Source organism: Neodiprion lecontei, chromosome 5 (assembly GCF_021901455.1).
Source record: "Neodiprion lecontei isolate iyNeoLeco1 chromosome 5, iyNeoLeco1.1, whole genome shotgun sequence".
Taxonomy (NCBI): Eukaryota; Metazoa; Arthropoda; class Insecta; order Hymenoptera; family Diprionidae; genus Neodiprion; species Neodiprion lecontei.
Window position 1 is genome coordinate 33,645,902 of NC_060264.1, and position 14,233 is coordinate 33,660,134.

At 40.1% G+C, this 14,233-nt stretch overlaps 1 protein-coding gene across 3 annotated transcripts in view; it reads right to left on the minus strand.

Moving 5' to 3' along the window:
- Positions 1-14,233, minus strand: part of LOC107217570 (PDZ domain-containing RING finger protein 4) — a 140,095-nt gene that overhangs the window by 29,469 nt on the left and 96,393 nt on the right. The window contains exon 1 of one of the 3 annotated variants that reach the window (XM_046739655.1): positions 4,061-4,135. The exons of the other annotated variants lie outside the window; for them this stretch is intronic. Within the exon in view, the coding sequence (XP_046595611.1) occupies positions 4,061-4,102 (42 nt within the window). The 5' untranslated portion in view covers positions 4,103-4,135. Of the gene's footprint in view, positions 1-4,060; positions 4,136-14,233 lie in introns of those variants that run through there. 3 annotated transcript variants of the gene reach the window in all.

Below are 14,233 nucleotides of genomic sequence, written 5' to 3' on the forward strand. Positions count from 1 at the left end.
AAGCATTGCAAGAGCACGCCCATAATGGGCCATTTTGATTAGTTTTGTTTTACTATTTTTAATTTCTTTGATCAAGTATGGATCAAAACATGGTTTAAACGGTCTGATAATTTCCAGCTTAGAAATGTTCTTTCTAAGTGAAAAACCGAACTTTGGAGAATTTTTGGGAATTTTCAGATCGTTTAAAAAATGTTTTAGTTGATCAAAAAAAATTAAAGGGTGCAAAAATAAAAACAGAAACAAAATAAGCCCGTTGTGGGCCTAGTCTTGAAATGTTTGTGTAAGAAAATACTGTTTTTGAGAATTTCAAAAAACGGTCCTTTTCAAAATCACTCTCAATATTTATAAACAATTAACCGGTCAAGTAAAAGATCTGAAAAAATTCAGGGTACTGTTTTACAGTCGGGACATTTGCAAAAAAAAAATGTTGAACAAAATTAAAAATGTTCAGGGTCAAACGTTGGTTAATTTCGCATGGAATTCCCCGTATATGTATATTATACATTATACACCCGCCACAAAATCTTCATCAAATTTTCCCATACCCATTGCACGCATAGTGAAACAAGAGATCACGTGATGTGTTCAAGAAATATTGATAATTTTCTGGCAATGAGACAAGGAAAAAAAAGATTTCATCATATGCATACAATTTTCAAGCAACGTAAGAAATATAGGATCGAATACGGTACATTTGTTTCGCGTTAAGGCAAATCATTAGCGGCGTCGGAGAGGGTCGTGGGCTTGTTCACGTTGAGGGACTCCCACGGTTGGAAGGAAGGACCCTACTTTACTGTGTGGGGACGGAAAAATTACCCCCACCATACCTCGACTCTACATATTCACACACGCACATATATATATATATATATATATATATATATATATATAGATGCCACCGGTGTAATCCGAGCGAAAAGATTAACCACGGGGTTTAGCGTGTGTATGTATATGTTTACATATGTATGTATAACGTAAGTATTCACGCAAAATGCGACCACTGCGACCAACGTATCAACACTGAAAGGAATTATGCAAAAGCGCCGAGTTAGTTATCAAACGAGGGCAGGATTTAATCCCGTGAAATTATACTCCGGTGTGTCGTGGATCACACAGTATTCTTTTTTACCTTCAGAAACAAGAGGCACAAACATGACGCGGAAGAGGTTCGAGGTTGAGATATCACGAGTTGTAGAATCTGGTAAGAAAACCGAAGTAACCGAGGAAGTAACGGTTACAAGGGTTACAAGTCAAGTTCATAGTAAACAAAAACTGAAAAAAAAACAGATATTTTGACGTCGGAATCAAATATGTAAAATCAATATCTATTAATTGGAGATCTATGATCGACATGAATATACGCGGTTCTCATCTTTCATAAATTGAATTTGTAACTTTGGATGAATATTTATTTTTCTCCATCGACACTTTTTTTAACGCAACTGTCAGCGGTTCAATTATCTATCTATGATTAATTTTCAACCCGTGGCTTTCTTCGATGTGAGTCTCTATGGCAATGTGAGAGGTTCTTTTTTCTTCTTCATGCTGCACCGTGTATCTGAATCAGCATTCATTGCCTGATCTTTCCTACACCGACGACGCGACGCTCATTGATGAAATCTTATTTGATCAAAGCTGTACGAATGCATGGGGTTGAAATCGCGAAAGAAGCTTCAGCGCTTTTTATCACAGCACAGGCAGATGAAACATTGAAAGGAAAATCCTTCGATTCAACCGGGATAACGGGAGTCGAAACAAGATGAATTTCGTGCGTTTCCAACCAGCGGCCGAAACGCAGCAGGACTTAAAGAGGATGATATAGTCACTATTTACCGACCGAGTAAAATTTTGCTTATTCTGATCTACTCCTCACGCTTGCGCCTCACTCACACAAAACAAAACAAAACGAACAAAAAAAAAAAAAAAAAACGCTAAATTGCGCCATTCTGCATGCAATCTCTGATACATTAACAATCAAATTAAATATTCGTTTTACGCAATAATATTTTTATAATTGAATTACCACTTATAGTATGGGAATATTTTTACTCTCGTTACTGTTGCACGAAATAAAAGAGTTGTTAGACATTTTTACTCGACATTGGCTTCATAAGCGACATTTTACTCGGTCGGTAAAGACGGATTATAGAATCCTCTTGACTGAAGTGAAAGATGGAAGATGGTTCGAAATATAAGTAAAAAAAATAAAAATAGAAAGAAAGGAATGTGCAGCAACGCTGGATTCGCGAATCAGCCGCAACGGCCGTTTTCGCCGGATTTATCTGGCTAATAACGTTCCGCACCCGGACAATAATAGGATATAATCCACTTCTCGGGGAAACCAGTAGCTCCGGTCTTTCTTTGACGTTGGGAATAAGGAATCGAACCGTCGGCTAGACCGGCGGCGCACGTAAGACGGACACGCACCTCCTCCTCCTCCCCGGCCGCAAGTAATCCCTTCTGATTGACTTAAGGATTTCCCCTAAGGAGAGCTCCCGAGGGACCCTCTAGCAACTGCTCTCGCCCTGCTTTTCCCGGTTAGTTCTCCTGCCGTCTGTCCTCTCCTCTCGACTCCGTTTTATCCCTCGAAAAAGAAGAAGAAGAAGAAGAAGAAGAAGAAGAAGATGAAGAATAAGAAGAAGGAGAAGAAGAATCAGAAGGGAGTAAGAGAGCGGAGGCAGGATTCGGCGCCGGGGTACCAGGACGAAAGAAAGGCGATGACGTTTTAATGAACAGCCTTCGAGAACAACGCGTTGCGTCGGAGACGAAGTAAGGAGGGTTGATGTCGTTGACGTCGTCGACGTCGACGCACCTACCGTACGGTATAAGTGTACATTTTCCTTTTAATAGACTTTTTGTCTGCCGGTATAACCGGTGCAGGAATGATTGTTTCCGTACCTTGTTACCACCGGGAGTTAAAACCATGACCGTTTTGTGTCCGAGGCATTTGTATAATGTGCATGGAAAAACGGGGAGGGGAAAATGGCGTATAGAAAGTTGTTGGCCCCTCCGCCTCCGGGGCTTGCAGACCCTCCTGTCCGACGCCTGTTCTGCGACGCCTAGATTAGACCTGACTCACTTTTCTCCCGCCCCTGCCACCTAACGCCTCGCAAAATGCAGGAACAATTACTTCACCCTGCGGTCACAAAACTCTCTCGTCGTACCTTGATTATACGTGTGTCAATTTCACACGTTCTCCTTCCATTTTTTTTTTTCTTCTTTCTCTCTGTCATTTTTCTATTCTGGTTATTCGCAAACTTGTACTTTGGTATGTCAAGTCGTTGGTTTTGGTCAAAGCCGAGGAAAAAATTTTACAAATTTTCAACTCAGTATATAATTCATGATAGACTGTTTGAAATTAATCTTTTTTTCTTTTTTAATAAGGGGGATGTAACACTTGAAACAAAAATTTTTTTCAATTTTATTTCAAATCTAAGAGGTGCCACACAGCTTTTGTGACTTCCTTCCGTTTGAAAAACATTTAAAAAGTCATGTTTCTTCCGGTCTTTTCGCGGAATTTTTCAGCCTCTTAGACTTGGGCAAAAAATCAGCAAAAATTGGCATTTAGACATTACCCAAGCAAAAAGGAAAGAAGAAAAAGAAAGACTTATCGTCTAATATACAATAACAGTTCTCTTTATATCCCGTTCGTGTAATAGGAAAGATAAATAGTACCTTTTTCTCATGGTTTAGCCATATCATCCGTAGGTGTATTGGAAAATGAAAAGGTCTCTTTATTTTCGTAACGACGATCAATGAGATGAGGTAGAAAAAAAAAAAAAAAGAAAACGTTCCCATAACTTTGATCCAATCAGTGTTGGGCTGTATTGTCAAAAGGATGAAAAGGCGAGCTAAACAAACGAAAAAAAAAAAAAAAAAAAAAAAAAAACTGAGGAGGAAAAATGTATGAAAACGATATAAGGTCTCAGTTGATCTCCTATTCAGATTTCGAGGGTTACCATGCGGAGCAAGGGAAAGAGGCCATCGTCTCTTACTTCATGGAGTTTTCGCGGTGAGGGCAGAAGCCTGAAAATTGTTCAGATAATGTACAGCACAATACCTGGCTTGACGTCTTTCCTGGTCTCGCTTTTCTTATTTTCATATTTCGAGCTGCCGTTTTCTTATTTCTTTTCTTTTCTTATCATATATATAAAATACATGTATATATATATATATATATATATATATATATATATATATATATATATATATATATATGTATTTTTTTTCTTTATTTCTTTCTTTCTTTTTCGTTCGTGCGTGCGAAAAGTACTCAACGAACCTGCAACAGAGAAAGGGAAACAATCGTTAGCGCGCTTGGAAGATATTTCTCTGTCTCTTTCTCTCTCTCTCTCTCCTTCATGCCTATAGTGAAATAATTATTACCGGAGACTTAAATTGCAATTTAAGTTCCTCCAATTTTGAGGCCAAGTACCTTCAAGATTTCATTTTTAGTCACTCCTTATATCTTATCCCTTACGGGAACACCCATCATACAGGTTCCTCTGACTCCTGGCTAGATGTTATTATAGTCAACTCATCTCAAAAGATTCATTCATTTGTGAAATCATCTGCACCCTTTATTGCAGGGCACGACTTACTTGAGTTTCAGTACAAACTTTTAGCTCCGAACCGGCCCACTCGGTTAAGAAAATGCCGTAATTTTCGAAACTGCGACCCCATAGCCTTGAAAAACGATCTTTGCTCTATCGTCACTATACCACCCTCTGACTCCTCATCGGATATAAATAGACAGGCAGAGTTCTTATGTTCATCTATTGTTCACGTGCTAGATACCCATGCACCGCTGGTCATGCGCGAATTTAGGGGACCTCCAGCGGGCTGGTTTACGCCAGAAATTAAGCGGCGTATAAGCGCTAGAAATTATTTATATACCTCGGCGAAACGTCTGAAATCAGCTGATTTGATGTCTCAATATCGCGCTCTACGCCGCGCTATCAAAGTCGAGATTAAAAGAGCAAAAAACGTATATTTTAATGATCGCTTATCGAATCTCCCCAATGTATCGAGCGTCTGGCGCGAACTTGGCCGCCTTGGGCTTATTGTATCAAAGGGTCCGCGGGCCTCCCCCTTACATCATTTCGGGGCTGACCAACTAAACATTTTTTATACTTCCATCACAAATGCCCATCCTCCTTGCTCAACTCAGGAGTTAGATCAGCTGCTAGAAGACGTTCTACCTACGGTTAAATCTCAGTTTTCGTTTTCACCTGTTCCTGAATCCGAAGTCCTGCGCCTACTCTCATCCTGTCTTACTAAATCGCGCGGTCAGAGCCCTGACGATATCCAACTATTGCACCTCCGGGATCACCTAAACGTGATCGCACCTCTTCTTACAAACCTCTTCAATTGCTCCCTTCGTCATACTTCATTTCCCGAGATCTGGAAACGGGCCTATGTCGTCCCGTTAAACAAATGCGAATCACCTGCCTCCGAATCAGATACTCGACCTGTGGCAAATCTAGCACATCTTTCGAAAGTTTTTGAGAAGCTAGTAGCAACTCAACTTATGACCTACCTCGAGCAGAATGCCATACTAGATCCGTATCAATCGGGTTTTCGTAAATTCTATAGTACCCAGTCGGCCCTGCTCAAGTTGCTGGACGATGCGAGAGAAGCGATTGATAACAGATGCATTACTATTTTAGTTCTTTTCGATTTCTCAAAGGCGTTTGATAGTATAAATCATCGTTTACTACTGGCTAAGCTCATTCGTTACGGGCTGACTGCCGATGCAGTTAGATGGTTCCATTCTTACCTTTCAAACCGATCCCAGGCCGTCCAAACTCTCCTCGGCACACATTCTAGTTTCCTAACAAACCATTCAGGAGTTCCTCAGGGCTCGGTACTGGGTCCGATTCTCTTTCTAATTTTTATTAACGACATTGGCCACGTACTAACCCACACGAAGCATATTGTATTTGCCGACGATCTGCAGATATATCTGCATACCTCCTTGACCGACATTGCTTCGGCTCTCGGCCGGATCAGTATCGATGCAGGGGCGGTGTCGGATTGGGCGACTGAAAACGGCTTGAAGCTCAATGTTGCGAAAACCAAGGCCATTATCCTTGGTAGCTCCTCCTATCTTACTCAAATATGTCACGACAACCTTCCGCGAGTCACTATAAATGAACAATGTATCCCATACGTCAACTCGGTTCGAAATCTTGGCGTCATTATTTCTGCCGACTTATCTTGGAATGCCCACGTAGCTCAGATCTCTCGCAGAGTCCATGGGACTCTTCATAAACTAAAACAACATAGAAACATTCTATCACCGGAAGTCAAAACGCTGCTCGTTCATGCGCTAGTTCTCCCGCATCTTGACTACTGTAGCCTCGTCTATTGCGACCTTACCGATTATTTAAATCTTAAACTGATGAGGCTCGTAAACTGTGGCATTCGATTTATCTACAACTGTCGTAGGGACGCTCATATTACACCTTACCGTCTTCAGTTGAAATGGCTGTCGTTAGCAAGTCGTCGCCTGTACTTTTTAGGCTCTTTTCTGTATCAGCTTCTATTGACGTCTGTACCGACTTATTTACGAAGTTCTTTTGTCGAAACAGATCCCGACGTACGTCGCTCTTTGAGGCTTGCAACTACAGACTACCCAGCATCATTTCATATCCCCGCTCATCGCACGACTTGCTACCGAAATTCATTTCTCCTGTCGGCTATATATTTCTGGCACAGCCTACCTCTATCACTCCGGCAATCCTCCTCTCTGGCGGTCTTCAAGGCTAAACTTTTCGATCGGCTTTTCGCATTGGAGTTAGCAGCCGTCAACCTAGCACCGTCGCCGAGGCTTTGATTACTTAGTTTTCGTTCACCCCCTTTTAGGTTAAGTCTATTCCCTACCTCATTATCGAAATTGTAAGTGTTATTTTGTTATATTGTTACATTACCCCTAAAAATTGTCAGAAATGTACTTCTCTATTTTCTTATCCTATTTATAACTGTATAGTATTACATCTATTTAGTATTATAAGTTTGCTGTTACTCTTCCTGTTTATGTTTATACTATTAAGATATTCTATTTTATTTTATTTTATTTTATATTTTATTTTATATTCTATTTTCTCTGTCTCTGTTCAACTTGCCCATTGGCTCCTACGGGCCACGGCATAAAATCAAAATAAATCTAAATCTAAATCTAAATCTCTCTTTCCCCCTCTTCTTTCACAATTGAGATGGACAAGAGAAGAGTGCTTGAAAAAATGTAATATTATATAATAATACAAGAGAGAGAGAGAGAGAGTGAGCGGCAGAAGGGGGGAAAAATATTTCAAATTAAACAAAAAATATGTGAATCATAAACTCGTGGATAATGTAATAAATTTCAGGCCACTTGGACACGCGCCACAATAATATGGCTTTGTGTGCGAGGATCCGAGGTTTTTGGCCTCGTTTTTCTTCCTCCTCGAGACGAGAAACAACAAAAACGTCTTACACGAGTGCAACACAATCGGAGAGACGGATCCCTTAGTCCTTATTAATTAACGACCCTTATCAATACCGGTGGAAATATAAGTATCGATAGGAAAAGTTTGCGATATTTTTTTTATATGGAGAAGAATTACGGAATTTGGTTAGCAGAAAAGTAATAGTTTTATTTTTTTTTTTCAATTAATTTTATCAAGAGGTTGTTGGATGTTGGGGAATTTCAAATGATTGTTTTCGTAAGGTAAGTAGAACTCGTTGAAAAATACTAAAAATGTATCACTACAATTCGAGTCGATTTAAGAATATTGTAATTCTAGTAAATTACTCGTTTGATTTCACTCTAGGATGTCTCGTTTTATTCAAAAGACTATTTTTACAAGGTGACTTAAACACTAATTTCAAGGGGTATTCATTGAGAAAACGTGACGTCATGATTATATGTATAAAATTTCGTGATTACTTAAATTTTATAGAGTCATTACGTGAGAGATTGCTTGATTACTTAAGATTACAAAGAGATTTATGTAATCATAAATGATTTCTCATGATTACCAATGATTACTAATGCATAATTTTATTTTAATATTACCGATTTCAGTGTGATTTCGAATATTACGAAATCGTTTCGAACGTACTTCTGTGTTCTATCTTAGAAAATGATCAATACTGTCATTTGTTGATCACAATTAATATCGTTGCATTATTGTAAAATCGATCATTCAGCAATACTCAAACGATTTCAAAGAAAAAAAAAAAAAAAAGACTTTCGGTGAACTTAGATATTTTTTATACGTAAGCTTTCGTTTGCAATCCCAGTATTACATACTCTTGTATTTTGAATAACTCATCTCGTAATCGAATGAATAAAATGTATTGATTTTCGTCCAACCAAACTCTTCTCCTCCTTGTCTCTCGACTCCTAATTTTTTGTCCCCGTTTGAACGCAAGGATGAAAAAAAAATTTCTGTCACGTCATCGGATCGTCTCAGAACGATGCCTCTCGTCATCTCGAAACCGATCGAGATTGACGCACCGTGCATATTTTCCCGCATGCTGCGGTGATATTGACGGGGGATCCTTTTACGAGAACGTCTCTCCTCCTCTCCTTATATTCTTCCCTTTTCTCATCCTTACACAGCGCCGTATTCTCGAGAAGCTTTGGCTCGTTCAGCCCGACCTCAACGCACATCCATCGCAGCTTTATTCTATTCTCTAAACCATGCAGTCGACCGGCTAATCATATTTTTACGAGGGACCCCTCCTCGAGTAGCGTGGATGTAATGGCTGTCCATTTCCACTCTCCGATTTACGAAAGAAAAAAACCCCTCCTCGACTTTTATGCCATCCCCCGCACTATCGACGAAAGATATCGTCTTCGGAGTGGTTCCCGTGTTTACCATCTTAATTGTTTCTTCGTCTTCTCGAGGCTCTCCTAGCATCCCTTATATTCCCGATTCATCCGTCCATTGTACCGCAATGCTCGATGATACTTCAGAGTGTTTTAAAAAATTGTGTAACAGGTACGTACGGATTATGGGTAGGCGAACTGACCGGAAGAGGAGAATGCGGATGGGCTGCTGCAGGGGGATGATCAAACGTTATACCCGGAGTTTCGATCCTCCGAGATAAAGTAAAACTCCACTTAAACTTCTCCGGTTCATTGAACGAATTGTTCTTTTGAGGCCCCCAGCTGCAGGCTTATAGGTGTCCCTTGTACGTCCCCGTTCCTACATCCCTAAAATGCAAAAGGCCGCTGCGCAGGCACATCGACTTTGATCTATACTTGATCGAATCAGTCGGCGGGTGAAGACGGGACTACGAAGCTTTTTCCTCTCCTCGCGTATGCCGAACAGTTACGGAGGCTTTTCGCGGACGGAAAATGAGGAGTGAATAGAAGTTGCTAAAAGGAATTAGGAACCACGTTTCAAAACTCGAATGGAAAGGTTTACGGAGTTCCGGTATTGGCTTCGTGCGTGGAGACTGGAGTAAAGGAGTCCGATCTCTATTGGGGCGAATACGAAAAATTCGTTCTCGAAAATTTGTCGTTTAGTAGTTTTAGAATTTCATTCAAAGCAGCGCTGTCATTGTAAAGTTGTGAGGTGAAGTTGGTAAGAATTGACTATACATGTTAGGGTGGTCCTAAAAAAATGTATTTTTGAATTTCAACCGGCTCACCCCCCGAATCAGCTCTACGTAAATCAAAAATAATTCCTTATTTTGTTCCGTTTTTTATCTCGACTCAAACCCGTGCCCCAAAGAAGGTGGATTTTTCCATTTAACACTCTCAGGGGCACGTTAAATCTATTGAACGGATTTCGATAAAATTTGAAAATTCAAAATGGCGGATCTAATATGGTGGACCGAAATCCAAAAAGTCATACGAATTTGGTGAAACTCGTTACTGAAGGGTTTTTGAGGTGGCTGATTACGAATCTGCACTCAAAATTACAATATACAAAATGGCGGATCCAATATTGGGACCAAAATCCCAAAAGTCACTTGATGTTGCCATATTGGATCCACCATTTTGAATTTTGTAATTTCAAGTTCAGATTCCCAATCAGCAGTCTCGAAAACCTCCGGGCACTGAGTTTTACCAAAATCGAATGACTTTTTGGATTATGGTCCGCCATATTGGATCCGACATGTTGAATTTTCAGATTTCGAGTCAACATTCGTAATCAGCGGCCCAAGACGCTCCCTTATATTAAATTTCATCGAAATCCGGTCACCGTTATATTATGGTAGAAAATTAAATTGATCCCATATCACTTGGCAAACATATCAAAAATATAATGCTTCTTAATTGTGTATCTTGATTAAGAAAATAAGTAGAAGTTGCGGATCAACGTAACCTCAAAAACTTATTATCAATTTTTGGCGAATAATAATGAGAAATATATCTGTCTCTGTTTAGTCTCCCCACCATTCGTTGGATCTTTGCGACATTTGCGCCGTTCAATCTCAGCCAGCGCGAGCCTTACTGTACAGATTGTTGATGCCGGATGAAAGGTACGAAGAATTGGACTCCCTTACTTTAATCTTCATGATTCTTATTGTCGCCACAGGTAGCGCTGTTAGAGGTGTGACCTTTCCTGTTACGCCAACGGGCGGCGCTGACTAGCGTGAAGTTAGTAACGTTAACGTAACGAAACATCAGGGGAAATATCATTATTGTGAAATATTTGAATGACTTTCAAGGACTTTACTTTTCAAAATATTTCAGGATGTTTTGTTTATCATGGTTCCCTAAATTTTAGACATTCCTCTAACTGCGAAATAATGATTATTCCAGAACATGCATCGTTACTGTAACTTGAAGTTAATTGCATTCTCGTAGAGAATTACATTATGTATCCATATGCATGGACAGCGTGCGTGCATAAGTGTTGCTCGAGGCGAATTCGGAGTCGATTTCTTGGAGAAATTCGAGATGTGACTGACGGTTTAACGCCCATGTTAGGAGCGATTTTATTGCCGTTTAACGTCCTCGCTTACTCACCCCCTTCATCTTTTATTTACACTTCAACCTTCGTCGTTGTCCTCGCGTATTTCCGAGTGCCACGTATAGCGCACGGTTGTGTAGTGAAAAAGTCGTAGAGCGTTGTAACAGTGGGTGAACTTCTTTTTTGAATCCTCAATTTTAAAACTCCACGGTACCAGGACGTAGGAGTAAATTTTAAACAACCACCCTAACGGTATATTTCACCCCGAGTTCTAATTTCGTAGACGTTTAAGACCGGTTCCATCGAGTTAGGACTTCGTCACTTCGTCACTTTGGTGAACGCGACAACGAGAGAGAAGGAGAGAAATTCCAAAGCGAGAGCGAGAGAGAGAGAGAGGGAGAGATAGAGAGAGAGAGCTGGTTGAAGGGAACTCGCGCACACGTACGATTTAATTTAATTTCCGTTAGGTGTTCCGAACTCGCTTCGCACAGATCGCTCCCTTTTAACCCTTACCCTTACCCTCCCACCCTCTCACTCTTTCTCTCTCTCTCCCCGTCCTTCTCTCCCTTCCTCCTTCTCTCTTCACCGCAGCGATCTGACAGGGTGAACAAAGTGCTTTCTTTCGGACATCATTAGCGAGCGGCTAGGAACATTCGGGAAGGAAGGACGAATGGCACAAAAGGGAGACGCGCGTTGTTCCCCGCAGATTCGGTTTCGGTCCCTGCAGAGAGAATTTGGGGTTAGCCGGGTCAACAAAGGAGGGTATATTAGGTATTAGGGGATTCTGCTTTTCCGCTTCTCCTACGCCAATTACATTTCTCCTGTATAAGCTTGTCTAACGCCGCAATGAGATGGTCAACTTCCCGATCAATCGGCCACGATATCTTCGCTCGTATAATTGAACGGGGCATTAGACTTAGCTCTGCGAAAAAACAAGCGCCGGCCACTCTCGGTTCCCCCTTTTCGTTACTTAGATAAAAACAGAAAAAAAAGCAAAAAGAAAGAAGACATCACCGTCAACCGACATCCGGAAGTAAACACCCATTCAATGGGATTATTCCCAAAGCCGAAATGAATCTCGTCCTAACCTATAATATAGTTGGCTAGATGAGATTAAAAGCTTGCTTCGAAAACTTTTCGAGTTTATTCTCTGTATTTCAGTCCATGTTTTAGTTTGCTTCGACGAATTATGGAGGAAATATAACAGATTCGGTCAGTTGATGTCGAGATTATTATTTTTGCTTACAAGAATGTTGACATCTCTTTGTCAAGATAGTTAAACCTTTACAATTGAAGATGGTAATAATCGACCTTCATTTATTGTTTCACAAACATCGTATTTTCACCGTGGTTACAAAAAAACATAACTATAGTGGCCATAATAAAAAAGAACAGCGATACATTTTACCAAATTTTCCGGTTTATACACATCTTAAATACTGTTAATTTTTTACCCAGAATTACAAAATTTTTTGGTTATGTTAGAAAAAAAAATGCGATAGTTTGTGGTACACTTAAGAGGTTACTCGCCCGTTTGGCCCAGATAAAATCTCATAGGAGTTCATATTGCAATGAATAATATTTGATAATGAATAATAGGCTTGTACATTTTTTCACGTTATGCGTCTCATTGCGAATTGAAGCCGGTTAGCGGTGACCATAGAAGGTTGGGTATTTATAGAGGACGTCTCGGACACATATGTGTCTAACTTGTTCATCGGACCTTGGCCTAACTATTTTTTATTCATCATTCAAGAGTGTATAATTATAACGAGAACTGAAAATTTCTCTTGGTGTGGAATCGAGTAGCAAAAAACGAGAGTAAAAAAAAAAAAAAAGAGAAAATACAGTTTTTCGGTGAGCCGCAAGCGTCGCAACGGGGGTTAAACGGCCGGTTAAGTTTTTCTTTGGGGCGTTTCGTTGTGAAAACAGAAGGAGAACAAGGAGAAGTCCAAGGTCTAGCGCCCCAAATAGTTCGTAAGGAATTGAACGTGGATTTCATTACCGTAGAAGAGAGTTTTTCTCAGCTTCGTCGACTGTTTGTATACGGCTAAAAAAAGACCGCCGCCTCGAAACCCCGCAGGCTTGACGTTGAAATCGGCACGACAAGGGGGAGAGATTTTGTCACCGAAATTCCAAGCCTCAAAATTCGGGGATAGACCAGCACCGCCGGGATAATTAGCGGCTTCCAAATGCCCTCGGCGACGTTTTTGAAGGGTGGATCGATTTCAACTCGAAGGCGGAAGACGTATCGTCGCCGAAATGGCCGCTGCTTCCGGTTCGAGTACCCAAACTGCTTTTTGAATACTATATTGCGTTCAAATTCCGGCTATGTTTGTTAGTTTTTCTTTTGGTGTCGAACCATGGTTTGAACGCTTGTTTTCGCAATGAAAAATAGTGGATTGCGATACAGGTGCGCAAAATAGGTAATTCTCGCACGAGTCAATTTTGTCGAGACACCTGTACGTATGGACTCTGTCAAACAGTACTCCACAATTATTTTGGAAAATTCTGTGAAGAAAGTATGCTATGGGTATATCTTTTTTCACTTAAATATACTCAATTGGGAAAGAGTCAAATGAAATGAGTTAGTTTTAACTGGTTGACTGGTGGTCATACATCTAAATTTTTTAATAACTCAGATATTTCTCGATAGAGTTAGGCGAAAAGTGGTACACTACCGTCTTGTGAGTCTCTGAATTCGATTTTGAAAGCAGAATTGAAAAAATCAATATGCAGGAATCAAAATGGCGGCTTCAAATACCGGTAATTATGACTACCTCAACACCCTTGTGCCAAAAATTCAAGAAGTGGAGTAAGTCTTTTGACATTTGTTACTCGGGGGTTTTTGGGCTCGCTGCATGATGATAAATCCGTTATCAGAATTGAATAACTGCCAAATAGAGGATCCAAAATGGCGACGGTAATACTTGAATTTTTTGTGAGATGAGGCAGTTGATTTGAAATACATCACTCGGGGGTTTTTTGATTCATTAACTTCGAACCCAAAATTGAAGAATAAACGAAAAGTAAAACAACATTAGAATAATAAAAACTCAACTATAGTCTAAATAAATCTGGATACCAAAATCCATAACTGAAACTAAAACTAGCCAACTAACAGGCCTTCTCACCAATACCAACCTGATGCCAATATAAAATAAGGAGTGAAGTAAATTTCTAACTATTCTCTTGATATGCTGGAGATCGTTTTTCACCCTTAGGGGGTGGCGAATTCAAAAATAATTTTTGAAATAATATCAGAGATTCACAAAAATCTCGGGTACCAATTTTGGTGTAATTTGGTCGTTTGTATG